The sequence below is a fragment of the Chinchilla lanigera genome, unplaced genomic scaffold (genome assembly GCF_000276665.1).
Source record: "Chinchilla lanigera isolate Chin_1 unplaced genomic scaffold, ChiLan1.0 scaffold00005, whole genome shotgun sequence".
NCBI lineage: Eukaryota > Metazoa > Chordata > Mammalia > Rodentia > Chinchillidae > Chinchilla > Chinchilla lanigera.
Genome location: NW_004955406.1, coordinates 40,782,936 through 40,797,071, shown reverse-complemented (window position 1 = coordinate 40,797,071; position 14,136 = coordinate 40,782,936). Strand labels below are relative to the sequence as shown.

The 14,136-nt window shown below is 53.7% G+C and overlaps 1 protein-coding gene across 21 annotated transcripts in view; it reads right to left on the bottom strand.

Annotated features, from left to right (window-relative positions):
* Nfasc (neurofascin) overlaps positions 1–14,136 on the bottom strand; it is a 181,960-nt gene that overhangs the window by 17,859 nt on the left and 149,965 nt on the right. For 9 of the 21 annotated variants that reach the window (XM_005375320.2, XM_005375331.2, XM_005375323.2 and 6 more), the window contains 5 exons: positions 13,873–13,995; positions 12,670–12,843; positions 10,446–10,460; positions 4,796–5,029; positions 1,167–1,283 (listed from right to left, as the gene is read on the bottom strand). In XM_005375320.2, the coding sequence (XP_005375377.1) occupies positions 1,167–1,283; positions 4,796–5,029; positions 10,446–10,460; positions 12,670–12,843; positions 13,873–13,995 (663 nt within the window). The remainder of the gene's footprint in view (positions 1–1,166; positions 1,284–4,795; positions 5,030–10,445; positions 10,461–12,669; positions 12,844–13,872; positions 13,996–14,136) is intronic. The other 12 variants (XM_005375333.2, XM_013522870.1, XM_013522871.1 and 9 more) reach the window with 6 other exon arrangements.

Genomic DNA, 14,136 nt, shown 5'->3' with positions numbered 1-14,136 from the left:
GTTCCTGCTAGAGGCAGGAAGAGTGGGGAAAGGGACAAGGGGACCATGAGTCCAGTCTGCTGTAAAGACCAGGATATTACCAGGCAGTTCCCCATGCTGGTCCATGCAGTGATGGCCCTTATATAATACCCCTTCCGCTGAGGACAGTGTTTCCGCTCAGAAAGTTCTTTTTCACTACAGTCTTAGCACTAAACATACATGACCTACTTTCTCAAACATCCTTAAACAGCCAATGCTGTTGCCCTGAAGTGATTCACTCCCCATGTGGGATCTTCCTGCTGAGGGTCAGAGAGCCAGTTTGTTACTGCATGGTAACTAACATGCAGATGAGCTAGGACTCAGCTCCTCGGCTCTCACTCCTGGTTTTATCTCTCATTTCTTGCCCAGTGGCAAATTCTCCTATCAGGAAAAATGTGTACCTTTGTGTCTGGGCTGTGGGAAGCTAAAAAGTCTCAACCGAACTAGGGATTCCAGAGCCTGAGGACATGAACTCCTCCTCCAGCCATGAAGAACTCAGTGCTGGCTCAGAATTTCCTAAGGGATCTTTGGGTGGGCTAGCGTGGGTGGATATTGGCTTCATTGCTTAGGGTACATGCCAGAGAGGCCAAAAGGGTAGGCTTGACCTCAGAGGATCAGGGGCCTTTGCTCATAGGAGACAGATGTCCTGACCACACTCTGCAGTGTAACCAATCTGTACCCTTGGTTCAAAGATCTGGTAAAGTGTGAACGGCTCAGCGCAAGCCACCAGCTCTTTGAGACAAATGGCTCTGGTCATCTCTGACTGTCACCCATTTGTGGTGAACTGGTCCATGCTGTCCAGTGGAGATATCAGGACACATGGAGCCTGAGTTAGGAGATAATACAGAGGGGAGCTTTGGCTCATTTGGGGACTATTCAGAACCCTCATCCGGGCAGGAAATAGACAAGAGGGTCTTGTTCCACAGGTCCTTGCAGCACATGCAACTCGAGGGCTTCACTAATGGTTTCAAAACCCCTTCCTTCTCCTGGGCTTGCTCCTCCCACGCTGCAGCCTGACCACATATCGATTTCATTAAGCTATAATTAAGCCAGGCTAAAAGGCTTCTCTGAGCCTGGGGGAGTGCACAGGATCCCTGTAACGGCGTCTACTGCTCCCTCACTGCACCACCCAACACAGCAATGCTTACTGTCGATGTACTCAACCACAAAGTCGGTTCCGGGCCCGAAGTTGTGCTTCCACGTGATGTTGGCCCATTTACTGTTGGAGAGCACCGTGACATTCCATATGAACTGCTCATCGGGGGCTGGGGGTTGATGGGTTAGAAAGGAGTTAGTGAGGAGGGGGCAGAATGGGTGACATGGAGAGGGTATGTGCACAAGCACGAGTGCACGCAGGCACGTGCACACACACATACATGCATGCGCGAGCACACACATGCACACACACACACACACAGTCAGCTGGGAAAAGGTAGAGTCAGAAATGGCTGTGCACAGGGCCTGAGAGGACTCCAAGCTGCAGCCTTGGTGGCCAGGCCAAGGGTAGCCATCCAGGGACGTGCGGCAGCAGTCAGGAGGACAGAGATGTGAAGGAGAGCTGGAAACTGTCTATGTGTCTGCATGGATCAGGGCAGGGATGGGTTTGGATCCATGCCATTTGTGGCTCTAACCTGGGCTTGTTTCCTTCTTAGATCCATTACCACAGATTTGAACAGTATAAGGAAATGGGTTAGTAAAGGGTCCCATGGTGAGGATGCTGACAGAGGGGGAGATGTACAAGCCTCTCCCTGCTTTAGCCATAGAAGTTCTATAGGAAGGAGAGAAGTCATCTTTGGAAGTCAAGCAAGCAGGGCTGGGGTACAGCTCAGTGCTAGAGTGCTTGTCTACTATTTGGGTCTGATCATTCCTGGGTTTCATCCCTAGCACCACCAAAAAAAGCTCAAGCCAGAACTGTGATGAGATGTGCAAGAAGGACAGGACCAAATGTGTGAAAACGCTTCTGGGCTCCCAAAGCTGGAGGAGGAGAACGGGAATCCAGGCAGGTGACTCTGGTCTGTGGTTGTTCTTGGCCAGTAATAGTCTGGATGATGTGTACAGCAATGACTTTAGATTCCTCACAGGGGCTAGTGGCTTAGAACCGCAGGGTCCTAAGTACATAAAGACGGTGTGACCCTTCCCTCTGCCCGTCACGGGCGCTGTCTGAAACCATTGCCCGTGTACAGGAGAATGGCAATAATCTTCAAATATAACCACTTTTCAAGAGTCCCAGCAGTCTGATTACCCTATTTCCCAGCAAAGATCTAATAGTGGAGGGCTAGCATGAGATCTTGTATTTCAAAGAGTTTACAAGTGTGGCTCCTGTATATTTTATTAGCGTGCAAGGGGGCCCTGTCACCAACTCACTTGTCAAAAATAAATGAACAGAGCGCACTGGTGATGCATTTATTCATTATCTGCTTGACATGTGACTGAGTCTGCATGGCTGGGGCAGTGATAAAAGATTTCCTCATTTTCACTTCAAAGAAGTTGCTTCTCTACTACAGCCTTGTCAGGTTGCCCCAGGTGAACATGTGCCATGTTGGGTGAGGGCCACCTAATATAAAGCAAGAGTTTTATGATGGCACCGTAGGGCATTCTGCATGGGGAGGCAGAAGCCAGGCCTCTTCACTTGTCGGTCAGATGTTTCAATTGGATTGGTTGTTTAAACCCCTCCAATCCTGGCACCTTGGAATTTCACAGCTCTCGCTAATGAGAATGAATGATTAGCTATGATTTGGGGAGGTGAGTTTCTCCCTCTTTGGCCCTGCACCCTATAAACTAGCTAGCCAATTTGTGTTTAAGCAGTTTGGCTCCCTAGGTAATACTGACTCAGACTTGGCTGTTTTAAAGGGAAGTGCCTTCAGAAAAGGACAAACAGTGGGAAACCAAAATTGGAGGAAGGCATCACCCAGCAAAGGTGATGGCCACTAAAGAATTGGAAAGTTCGAAGAGAAGGACAACAAGAGCTGGTAATCAGTAACTACAAAAACAGAGAGGGCCAGTGAGGTGAAGCACGTGAGGTTCCACCGAGTCCTGGTATATAAGAGACATGGAATATCTTTGAACACTAAAAAAAGACACTTTGAAGGCAAATAAAGAGGCCCAAGTCACCCCCAAATTATGAAATATTGTGCTCTAAGATGTAAGACGTGGTAAAGATGAAAATTCCTTTAAAAAGTGCTGGGTGGCAGGTGTATGCTGCCAAGGGAAGCGGGGATGCCTGAGGAATGTCCCCAAGCTCTTGATAAGATTAGGACCATGGCCAGGCCCTCTGCAGTGTCTTAGATGTGGCAGAAACTTGGACTGAGGGTCACATGCCAACCCCATGGGGCAACAGGGCCGATCTTTCCAGAAACAAGTAAGTATTTCCTGGGGAGTGAGATTCCATTACTCCATTCTTGGAGCCTTTCTGCCAACTCCAAGTTCTCTTAGGACCCCAAATCCCGCTTAATGACACAGATGCCTCACGGAGGCCCCAGAGAACACCAATCACCAGGTCACTGCTGACAGCAGCCTCTAACAGACTACAAAGCTCTCCTCAGCTGGCTTTTCCTTACGTGCATGTTGTTTAAATCCCAGATACTGTACCTCTAAAGCAAATCGGTGTTTTCAAGATTTGAGGTGGAGGTCAGCTGTGAATCCCCCCTCTTCTTACTAACCATGCAACTGAGTTAAATCAAATACTCCCAGGAAGCCAGGCAAGTGAAGGGTGGGGGCTACAAGTCTGCTGGAAGGCATGCTGGGGGCCTCCGCTGGCCTCGAAGGCTGTGTCCTGCTGATTGTGCAGCTGGCCTGGGCCTTGGGAAGCCAGACGCGCTCCCCTCTGTGGCAATAAGACTGTTTGATGCTGGGCTCTCGGAAGTATGGCTGAATTCCCCAGATCTCCTCAGGCCGGAAGGGCAGGGCTTCCTGGCCTGTCTGCACGATGCACACTCTCCTAGTTCCACAGGGCAGGGGTCCCCGGGAAGGCTGTGGGTTTTCTCTCCCTGAGTGCATTGGGGCGCACAGGGAACAAGGGTGGGAAGAGCGGTGGAGCACCTCAGGGCTCTGTGGGATGACCTGGCAACACCATTTCCACACTGTTTGCTGGAAGCTCAGACTTTTTCTTTTTTTTTGGCGGTGGGGGCGGGCAGCGGTGGAGATGGAACCCAGGACCTTACCCGTGCTAGGCAAGCGCTCTGCCACTAGCCCTTTAAATATTTCTTTTTTTTTAATTTGAGAAGATCTCACTCAGTTGCCCTAAATTTGTGATCCTCCTCTCTCTGTCTCCCAAATAGCTGGGACTACAGGCACGCGCTACCACCCCCATCCTGACGTTTTAAAAGGAAAGTCTACACGAGTTCCTTGCAAAGAGGGACAAGAAAGGAGCGGGACTTCCAGGAACGAAGCTGCTGACCCTAACGGCTGGGTAGGGACACGGCGGGAGCCCAGAGCTCGCTCAGGCTGGCTTACAGCATCAGTCCTTTCCCTTCCTGTCACTTTCCCTTCTGGCGTGCTCAGCCCTGCACTGCTTATGACACACATTTGGAGCCAGCCTTACCATCTGGGGCCCGGGGGTCCTGTTGGAAGACCCTGTGCTTGAGTGCAAGGATCGGAGGCTGGGGTGTGAGTTACTGAATGGCGGAGCCCTGGGCCTCTGGCCACCGGACAGTTTGCAAATAACGCAAAGAAGCTGCTGGTAACACCACTGCAGACCCCGCCTCCCGGCTGGGGAAGCCTGGAGCTTGTTCCCAGGGCAACTGGGAGGTGGCACCGAGGGGTGGGGGGAGGGCAATACCGGATTCCTGCATCTTACTCCTGGTGCCGGTGGTGGGAGGACTCTCCGTGGTGGTGGTGGTGGCGGCGGCGGCAGTGGTTGTAGTAGTTGCGGCGACGGTGGTGGTGGTAGCGATGGTGGTAGGTGCGACAGTTGGGATGATGGGGACTGTTGTGGCTTCGGTGGTGGCAGCAGCGGCAGTACTGCCCACAGCGCCTATCGCACCCTCGGTAGTCGGGGGCAACGTGGGAGGTGCTGAGAGGGAAATGTAAAACAGCCGAGTCCGGTTGGTTTGGCTGTGCCCTGCCTGCACACTCGGCCCCCGCGTGCAAGGCAGGCAGCCCAGGAAGAGGGCATCGGAAATCAGAAGCCTCCCCAAGCATCACAGACCAACTGGCTGCAACGGACCACGGCCAACGCAGACACAACCACGGGAAAGGAAGAGAATGAAGCCTGCTGTGCAGTTCATTTTCTTCTCGTCGTCCGTGCGGTTCAAAGCACCCACATGCACCCAGCTGAGGACGAGGTCGGCACACGCTGAATCACTCAGACCCCAGGGACGACCACCCAGACACAGGCCCCAGCAGCACCAGTTGGGTCCAGCCCTAGAGCCCTGGCCTCAGAGGTGGGGTGCTCCAGCCTGCAGGGGCCTAGGGAGTCTACAGTTCCGAACTCTGCTCAGAGTCACTTTTGTCTGCTTTTGTCCTGCCAGTCACCCAGGCCAAGGCTGGGAGAGAACAGTCCCCACTTGGGGGCGGGGTGGCCTTGCAAGGAGCCTGGATGAAGCTGAGCTCCCGGATCGCCCTTCCTGTGATCACCCCGTTCCGCCCTGACCTCTGGTAACTGCCTTTCTCTCTGGGAAATGTGAGGTCTGGGCATCCCACGTCCTTTCTATTTGCATTAGAACCTGGGAAGAGGGGCACTGGTGACACCACCTTCCACAGACGACGTGGAAATCCCGGGGCAAGTGAGCCACGTGCTAGGCTTCTTTTCTGCCTACATCACCACCCGGGACGCAGGGCAGTTCAGACCTGGGCTCCTGCTCACACCATCTTCCACCCATAGTTACTCTTTGATGCCGGTTGGTCCTGGCAGGCTGGGTGTGTATATATGACAATCTTTTCATAGGCCTTCCTTCCATCTCTAGGAGGGACATGGACACTCACACAGGACTGCTCTATCCGTACTCAATATTTGTGGAAGCTGAGGATGATGAAGAATGGTGAGGTATATCAGAGGGAGGCAGAGCTACCTCTCCTCCTTGTACTCTATCTCCTGTGATCTGACCAGAGTCTACTTTCCAGTATTTATTCTAATGGGACAGTAAGTAGTGAGGAACCTCAGACATAAACAGGCAACTGTAACTCTCAAGGAATACTGACATCCCAGCTTGTTTTGAATCTCCAGAAGTTTAGGGAAAAAAAATCCCCTGTCCCTTCCCACCCCTATAGAAAGAGGTTAGGCCATAGCAGGAAGCCTGAGAGAGCTAATTGCCAGAGAACTTTCCACAGGGGAGGATCAAGTCACCCTTCGCCTTTTAACCAGAGCCTAACCAACAACAGCCCTTTCATTCCCCTGGGCCTCCGCTATTACGAGTCCCCCAGAGGAGGAGGGAAGGTCCCTGGGGTCCCTGGCACTTCCTACTGTAAGATCAGAGATCCACTGGGCCCCCACGGTGGTGACCACGGAAGTCACACTGGGGAGCTGACTGTGCCCCACACATTCCGGAGATTCCCGGGCAAGTTCAAAGCCAACAAAGCAGCATTTCCCAAACCTCAGACAGTTCTCAGACATCAGGAGGGCCAGCGTAGGGGCCCCCCCGCCTCTCTCATAGTCTGCATTTATATTTAGTCCCAAGGCGGCCCCAGGCCTGGAATGGGTGCTCAGTGCTGGACACACTCAGCATAGGGGCTGCACTTGTCCCACCCACCAGGTGCTGGTGTTCATGTCCCTCCCACCCCAGAAAGCTGGAGGGACCCTCAGGGTGAAGGTCAGCTCCTCAGGCCTGGACTATGCTGCACCATGGCCCTGCATACCCAGGGCTCCTCTGCGGCTCAGTCCATGTGGAAGGACCGCTCCAATCTAGCTCCTTGTCAGTACTACATTTCTAATAATTCCCGGCAGTCGGAATGCTCGCGGGTCCCTTCCGTGACTGTCTAGAAGCATCATTAGAACTCACACCCCCTGGTAACTGGAATCACCCATAATGCATGGCTCAGGCCCTGGGCTTCCTTTCTCTAGTTTGCAGGGGCTGTACATTCCCACACCCCCAAATCCAAGTCAATCGCCTGCAAAGCTACACACACTCTCATATAGCCCTTGGCCTTCATCCAACCAGAGACGCACACGTCCACACCTCCCCACTCGCACAGGGCCCAGGTGCTTCCCAGAGCTGTGGAGAGAGGAGAGGTGGTGGCGAACCTACAGCATGCATGCTGCCGTGGGCACACACAGCCTTCTCTTGGGCACACCAGCCAAGCCACGCGGGCACCACCCAGCAGCTGAGTCTCAGATGTCAGCACACACGGGGCAGTGCTGGCATTTTGCAGTACATGAGGGGGTCTTGGGTTGCAGTTTGGGCACTCAGTCCCTAAGAGGTTTGCTAACACCGGGCTAGAGTGTGTTCCTCACTTGGCAATGCTGATCAGAGACAAGGATGAGAAGTGAGTCTGGCGATGCTTCCTGACCACCTTGTCCCACCACTCACGGCCACTTCTGCCAAGTGTGTGGGAAGAAAGCCGTTCTTTCTGGTGATGGCTGCCTAGCTTTTTTCCCTCCAGCTCAATGGCAAAAGTCAGAGCGAGCAAGAGGGGACAGAGGAAAGGAGTCACTGTCAAGGTGGCCTCCAAGGGTGCTCACCATCAGTTACTGTGGAGGATACAACCTCAGCTGGCGGAGGTCGCAGCTGGCGAATTAACGTGCCTCTGACCCAGGGTGGACAGCAGCGCCAATACTGGGAGCGAAGCCAGAGGCAAGAGAGAAAGGCCTGAGAGACAGCACAGCAGGGTCAGGAGCGGGAGCTCTCAAAGGCCAGGCGGGAAAAGGAGACAAGCTTTCCCTAGAGAGAACTACCCCCTGCTTGGGTCCAATGACACAGAGATTATTTCAGCCCTTGGGCTGAGTTGGGGGAATGGAAAGAAAGTCAATAAGGCCCAGATGGGGCCATGTCCCTGGGCGAGGGTGTCATTTCCAAACGCAGTAGGACCTCCAGGCTTGGCAACAACCCTGGGCAGTGTTCAGCGCAGACCACTAGCTTGGCAACTGAGAAGATGGTGCAGGGGCCCTCATTACCCAAGGGCATCTAGGGCAAGCCAAGCTTGAGACACAGGGCCTGCCACAGGGCCCTGCCACAGGGCCCTGCCGCAGCTAAGGCACTGCCAGCCCCTTGGGAGGCTGCAAGCCCCTTGGAAGGCATCTCAGCCTCGGCCAAGGATTCTTTAACCAGAGTTTCAGAGTACCATGCAGGAGATGGGGAAAACTGGAGATGACACATCTTGTCCATTTCTGTCCCCAAAACTTGCCATGGAGTTGAAAATGCTTGCCACCAAGCATTTGCAGATCTGAGCTGAGTCAAAGCCGAGGACAGAAGTTTCCAGACATTCCAAGGTGGAGTGCTCAGTCCAAAAGCGTCCACATGGTGTGTGATCCGCCCTGGCCAATCACAGATTGTCAGACAGATGGGCAGCAATCTGAACAGACTGCAGATACAGGTGGATGTGAGGGATTATCTTCGCTGGGAAGATATGAAGAGATCCATTTGGGGGAAAAGGGCCCAGGTTTGGAAGAGATGAGCAGGAGTGGTGGGCTGGACGCCGGGTCCACGTGAGAAATGTACAACCTGAGCTCCATTGCTGGCACCTACAGGCTGCGCAGAAGGTTCTTATTATGCAAAACCAACAACATCTGATGTTATCAGCACATCTCCTGTCCAAAAAAGTACAATCTGCCTCGACCAGCCTGGCACATGGAAGCTGAGCCTTGCAAACACACTTGATTGATGGACAGAGACCCTGCGCTTGTTCATCATAACATGAGCAGTTTGGATCTTTTCTAAATGGGAGTAGGAAGTGGGGTGTTCATAACGACACCTCTCATCTCTCTCACAATTGCCACTCCTGAGACGGCAGCACAGGCTGGCACAGATGCCCACTGACCAGGGCAGACTCCCTGCTGCTGGATCCACCTGTCTTGGGTCCCAGGTTGCCAGAATGGGGGAGGTGGACAGGGAGCTACTTGACCGATAAGCTTTGAGCTGACGAGCCTGGTGCCCTTCCTGGGTCTCCACTTAGGCTGCCCTGAGCACCTGCCATAACAGTTACAGGACAGACTCATAGGAAATTGAATCAGAAAATCAGCAGAGCCGCCAGCACGGCAAGGATTGCTTTCTCCCTGGTACCCTGGCCCTGGCCCTGGCCCTTGGGCTTGAGCAGCAGTGTGCAGACCTGTGTGTGTGTGTGTGGGGGGGGTACCTGAGCCCAGGCTGGCCTGGATTATTGGGGGTGGAGGTGGTGAAGAGGACTGCAGGAGGGAAATATAAGGGCTGCTCACCACCCACAGATCTGGCAAAACATATGCAAACTGAAGGAAGCAGGGCGTGCAACAGAAATAGAATCAAACCTAGAAAGGGAGTGGGGAGACCAATGCGCAAAGGTAGGGAGGAAACCAAACCAGGCAAGGTGGCATCCTTTCACTATGCCAAGCCTCAGGTCCTCGGCTTGTGCTCAGCTCTTCCCTGCCTGCAGCTTACTTAGCGAGGCAATGGTGAGCCCTTGTTCACAGCCCCTGCACTGCCAGCAAACCCTGGTTTCATTTCCTACCTGAAACAATTTAGCTCAGAGGAAGGCCAGGAAGGGAACCTGGCATTTACTGCCTAGCTTCTCTAGATTAGGACAAGGTTTCTGTGGTGACAATTCCTTTGATGGTCCTTAAACCCACAACACAAGGACTAAAGGAAGAACATGGGAAGCAGGTCAGCTCCTAAGCCAGAACCTGCCTGCCCAGCCCCTGGCATCTGCTGTAGCTCTACTGCCCAGACCCAGACAGTGCAGACTGTTCTTGATGCTAAAGACTGAGAATCGGAGGGGCGAGGCGACCATCTGTCCACAGTGCCCCTGAGACTCCAGGTTCTGGAGCACCTGGCCCTACCCAAGGACATGTGTGCTTGTTCTCGGTGGCCAGAGCCCATGGCAGCTGGCAGATCTGGTGCCGGGGCCCCCATGCAGCATGCACAGCTGGCATGCATAGCATGCTCACCCTTTCAGGGCATGGTGGCCTGACCTGGAACCAGCTGCTCCCACTCCTGCAGGCCTCCTAGGGCCAGCTCTGTGCTCTGTGCTCGTAAGCCCAGGGGGGCTCAAGCTGTGCACAGGAAGTAACCACTCAGCCTCAGGGAGAGCTGCAACACCAGAGCAGGCCAGGACCCCAAGGGGGATCCCTTCCAAGACACTCTCCTTCTCAGGAGGGGGCAAGCATTAAGTGAACAGGATAGCAGCTTGCTCTCCCCCTGGTGTGCTGTACACACCCACTCCGTGGAGGTTGGGCTTCCCTACCACTGAAAGGGTGAGTCTGGAGCATGCTTTTGGCCCAAGTCTCTCCCTTTTGCTCCGCCCTCGCTGGTCTCCACCTGTGCTGCCCCACACCATGCCCATTACCTCTGCTGTTGGTACGGTACCTGCAGTTGGAGTAGCTTCAGACACAGCACCCAAGATGACCAGAAGGAGGGAGGGAGAATGAGAGAAGGAAGAGAAAACAGAGCAGAGGTGAAACCACAGGTCAAGCAAGCAGAGAAGGTCTGGCTCACACCTGACCAGGATGTGTGGCCAGGCGCTGGCTGCTGCCTTGGGGGTGCCAACTGGCACTCGGTGATGGTCAACCCTCTTTGGGTCAGGCAGGAACTTACCTTTCCAGCTGGGTCTTGGAGACCTTTCTAATATACCCTGTGTCTACCCCTATTCAAGGAGTAGTCACCTGAGAGTCCACCCAGCAGCAGGGACAGTCCACCCAGAATGCTGTGTGCCCCGCGCTTCTTCAAGGGTGTGTACTGGCCTGCTGGGTTGGGTTGCCCTTTGGATGCCAGGAATGAAATGTGCGAAGTGTAGGACAACCCCAGTCAAGAGGGTGGTTTCTGGGTCTTTGCTGGAAAGTGTTGAATAGTACTGGAGCAGATAGGCGAGGGGGACCACATTTGGCTGTCAACCCCTGCCCCCTGAACTCCATGTCAGTCTTGTAAAGCATGGGGGCTGATCTGGCCCTTCCAGTACTCCAGTATTTCCTACCAATTGTTCTTTATGAAATTAGAAACCCAAGTGTGGACAGAAAGCCCCAAAACAAATCCCTGCATTTGCTGGGATCCCTAGGTTGAGAAGAAAATCTTTGTTCTTTTGTCTCCTGGGGCTGCAGAACTTTCCCTCTGCTGGTCACTGGAACTGGACAATGGCCTTCTGTTGCTGTCCTGCACAGGGAGGGAAGAGGCCCTCTGTTGAGAAAGTGCCTCCAGGCCTGGCCTTTGGGGAAAGCCTGTATCAGTCACTTACTGAAGTCCCTCAGCCCTTATGAACTTCCCCTGTGTGTGTGTGTGTGTGTGTGTGTGTGTGTGTGTGTGTAGTGACTCCTGATTTACAAGACCAGAGAGAGACACAGAGAAGATTACAGCTCTTCTCCAGCTTCTGCCTAGCACCTCTCCCCTACCTTGGCACTGAGAGGGTTGCAGGGTTGTAGAGACAGTTGCATGGGGAGCCTTGGCTGGGGCGGCAGAAGCACAGGCCACTCTAGCAGGCAGCACCATGCTCTTCTGGGGTGGGGGCAGGGAGGTGCCTGGGAGATGCAAGGCCAGGGCCAGGCTGTGGCACCTGAGCCTTTGTGGGAAGGTAGTAGACATGATAACTTGTCAGCCCTAGGGACACCTAAACACATCTCTTCTTTGGGGTCCCTCCTTGCAAAATGAATGTCATTCTTCTTTCTAGCTGCTATATTCCCTTCCTTTGCAGACAGTTAGATATTCTTTTGGCTGTCTCTACACTGTGTGAATCTTTGTGTCCCTTGTTTCTGGGGCATTGCACCATGTGAGTACCCAAGAAATGGATGTTGTATAGATCACTGCACTTCTGGAGAGGAAGAGGGATCCCCACCTTTTCACAGGGGTCTGTCAATATTGAGGCTTTTGCAGTCTTGCACGCCGGGGAGGTTCCCATGGAAGCCTGTGTGCAGGTGAGCCTGGAGCGCCTTCTAGTGGAGTTTGAGGGCAGGCGCAGATCTGGCGGGGACACTTGCAGGAACACGCCAGCACCCAGGAGGTGAGCCCACTTATTCTTTCTAAACCTGGCTTGGCAAAGGGTTGTTTCCCAGACCCTTTCCTCCTTGGGAGCCTCACAGCTCATCCAACTCAGGAAACAAGGAGAAACATTCCCTGCTGTACTCATGATCTGGGCAAGCAGTTTCAGTGGTGGCCCTTTCCCTTACTTCCTGGCCCCACGCACCCTTGGGAAAAGAAAAGTCATCCTGAGTCCTCATGCGGCATTCTCAGTCATGTTCCTGCCTCTCTCTCTGGGTGAGAAGTTTCACTATTCTTTGGGGGTTACCAGCATATTTACTTCTGACAAACTTTCCCTCAGCAACTTCTCTCTTCTGCTCTCTGCCTTACTCCTCTGCAAGAAGGTAGGAAGGTTGATGGTAAGCAGCTGAGCATTCCAAGGTAACATGGGGGCCCATGTCTGGTGAGACCCAAGTTCTCCAGATACAGCACGGCGCTTCTCAGCACTGGGACAGGCTGGCTCCTGTCAGAGGCTCAAGAACCTCACTGCCTCTCCATCCTAGAGGGCGAAGCCCAGCTCCCAGTGTGCTTCTCTGGCAGCTAAATGAGCTGGGGCCTTTCAGCCCAGGGGTCCCCATGGGCCTACCTTCATTGGGAGGTGCTGGAGACTCCTCTGTGACTGCTTCTCCAGAGCCCACCTGTGTCCTGGCGCTGAGGGTAAAGCGGTAGCGTGACACAGGGTCCGATCTCTGCACGGAGAACTTGGTCTGGTTGGGAGAGAAGTTTTCTGCTATCTGTTTTCCCAACTTGGTTCCATTAACTGGGGAGAGAGAGGGAAGTGGAAGGGAGATTTAGCGGTGTTTGCCCGATGGGTTCTTTCATCTGCAGCTGGAAGAACACCTTCCCGACCTTCTGCAAAGGGAATGGTGGCCCCTGCCGGTGACCTTCTGGGCTGGGTTGGAAGGCAGGGCACTGGGTTCCTGCTCCCTCCCTGCCCTTTGCTCGCCACCTCGGGTCAGCCCATCATCTCCAGCTTGCTACAGTCATGGGGCTGATTTGGAAAGATTCATTTCATAGTTCCCAAGCCCTCTGGACAAGGACAAATCTCTTCTCTCCTTCCATTCAAACAGAAGGGGGGCAAACCCACCAGGGCTTCTGACTGTTAGTGCCTCTTGTAACAGGCGTGTTCAATATGCCTCAAAGGCAGAAGGGCTAGGCCCAGAGGTAGATTCAGAATAGCACAGGAACACCGGGTTGGCTATTAAAACTGTCATTAGTACAACACCTGGCCCTGTGAGTTCCTCAGTGAGGTACAACGCTGCACACACTAGAAGCCTTGATGATTTGCATGTGTAGTGACACTCCTGTCCCTGCATGGTGACACTGAGATCCCAAAGTGAGGTCTTTCTGCCCTAGGCCCCCGATTTGAGTCACTCCAAAGTTGCTTGGCTGTTCCAAGCAACCTTACACAGATGCAGCCACCTTACACAGATGGCACTTTCTGAAGGTGTCCCCGGGGTGTTTGCACACACACTGTCTGCTCCCCTGGATGAGGAACTTTCTTCTCTCCTGGACCTGGAGGCACTGGAGACTATAAGATCCCTAAGGCCAGGTTGTCACCCTCATTAGACAAGTGTTTCCTGCACCCTCCGTGTCAGACTGGGAGCTCCCTGCCACCTACGCTGTGCACGGAGAGCAGGGACTCTCCGGTAACCCTGTGCGCAGCTTCTCTTTGTCCCCTCCATCCCTCCACAATGCTCTCTGCCTTTCTACCTCACTTCCTTGGGACAGGTGGGGAGAATGCGGGGTTTCTTAGATAATCTCAGGGAAAACAAGGGACAGAACATACAGGCCACATATTTGAGGGTGTATCCAGTCAGGATCCCGTTGGGGTGTTCTGGATGGTCCCATTCCAGGTTGATTGTCTCCAGGTTGGGCTGCCGGACTCGGAAACGCCTGGGGGCACTGGGTACTTGGGGAAGGAGGAGAGAGCAGGGGACATGGGGTGGGGGCGGGGAGGATAAGGAAAACACAAAAACAAAGCACAGGATGAAGGCATTGACCTCGGCTGGATGCCTGCTGAAGCAGAACCTGGAGGAAGATGAGGGGCAGA